Below are 1,447 nucleotides of genomic sequence, written 5' to 3'. Positions count from 1 at the left end.
TGTGTGTGTGTGTGTATGTGTGTGTGTGTGTGCTTTCTTTGTTAATTTTGGCTCCATTTTTTCTTTTTCTTTTTTTTCATTGCATCCTTCCGAAACGTGTGCACTGGTGTCTGCACACACGTTTGGCACCTTGTGGCTGTGGGGAAGATTCCATAATTTGACAGCTCCAAAAACAATTAAGAAAAGGTTATTTATTTTGCGAATCCAATGGTAATCAGAGTCGGCATCAATGGGTTTGGTCGTATTGGCCGCGTTGTGTTCCGAGCTGCGCAGCGCCGAAACGACATCGAAATTGTTGGGATCAACGATTTGCTCGATGCGGATTACATGGCTTACATGTTGAAGTATGATTCCACTCACGGCCGCTTCGAAGGTGCGGTAGAGGTTCAAGGTGGTGCACTTGTGGTAAACGGCAAGAAGATTCGCGTCACGTCCGAGCGGGATCCCGCGAACTTGAAGTGGAATGAAATTAATGTGGACGTTGTTGTGGAGTCTACTGGACTTTTTCTCTCCGACGATACGGCACGAAAGCACATCCAGGCTGGTGCCAAGAAGGTCGTCATCACAGGTCCTTCGAAGGACGACACACCAATGTTCGTTATGGGTGTAAACCACACGACTTACAAGGGGGAAGCCATCGTCTCAAACGCATCATGCACGACGAACTGCCTTGCCCCCCTTGCAAAGGTGCTCAACGACAAGTTTGGCATCGTGGAAGGACTCATGACAACCGTTCACGCAACAACGGCGACACAGAAAACTGTCGATGGCCCCTCGCAGAAGGACTGGCGTGGCGGCAGGGGTGCAGCGCAGAATATTATTCCTTCATCCACCGGTGCGGCGAAAGCGGTGGGCAAAATCATCCCGTCGCTCAATGGCAAACTCACTGGTATGGCCTTCCGTGTACCAACTCCCAACGTTTCCGTGGTGGATCTCACAGTGCGGCTAGAGCGTCCCGCGACCTACAAGCAAATTTGCGACGCCATTAAGGCTGCATCAGAGGGTGAACTGAAGGGGATTTTGGGTTATGTGGACGAAGAGATTGTTTCCAGTGACATCAACGGCATTCCGCTCACATCCGTCTTCGATGCCAGGGCGGGTATTTCGCTGAACGACAACTTCGTTAAGCTGGTCTCGTGGTATGACAACGAAACCGGGTACTCAAACAAGGTCCTAGACCTCATTGCGCACATCACAAAGTGAGAAAGTGGGCTTTTAGCCACTTCTTTTCTTTTTTGTTGCGTTTTACCCCCTATTCATCAACGTAAAATGCTCTCGCTTCAAACATTCAACCCGAAAGCAACCACGACGAGTGCCAATAGGAGATTGGCCGGGGGAAGCAGCAGGTACTTATATCTTTTTCAATTCAACAAATTTATGGGGATATAACGCGCAATTTGTGGAGTTCTGTGACACAATTAAAAGGGGTCAGTTTTTTTTGTTTTTC

At 48.8% G+C, this 1,447-nt stretch overlaps 1 protein-coding gene across 1 annotated transcript; it reads left to right on the top strand.

Moving 5' to 3' along the window:
* Nucleotides 1-207: 207 nt before the first annotated feature.
* Nucleotides 208-1,203, top strand: TEOVI_000269400 (glyceraldehyde 3-phosphate dehydrogenase, cytosolic; the record flags this gene model as incomplete). The annotated part of the gene is made up of 1 exon (XM_067225728.1): nt 208-1,203. The coding sequence occupies one exon, from the start codon at nt 208-210 to the stop codon at nt 1,201-1,203; it is 996 nt and encodes a 331-aa protein (XP_067081829.1).
* Between the last annotated feature and the right edge of the window lie 244 nt (nt 1,204-1,447).

Source organism: Trypanosoma equiperdum (assembly GCF_001457755.1).
Source record: "Trypanosoma equiperdum strain OVI genome assembly, contig: ctg_593, whole genome shotgun sequence".
Lineage (NCBI taxonomy): Eukaryota > Euglenozoa > Kinetoplastea > Trypanosomatida > Trypanosomatidae > Trypanosoma > Trypanosoma equiperdum.
Note: the sequence above shows the minus strand (reverse complement) of the source record. Positions and strands in the feature narration are given on the sequence as shown.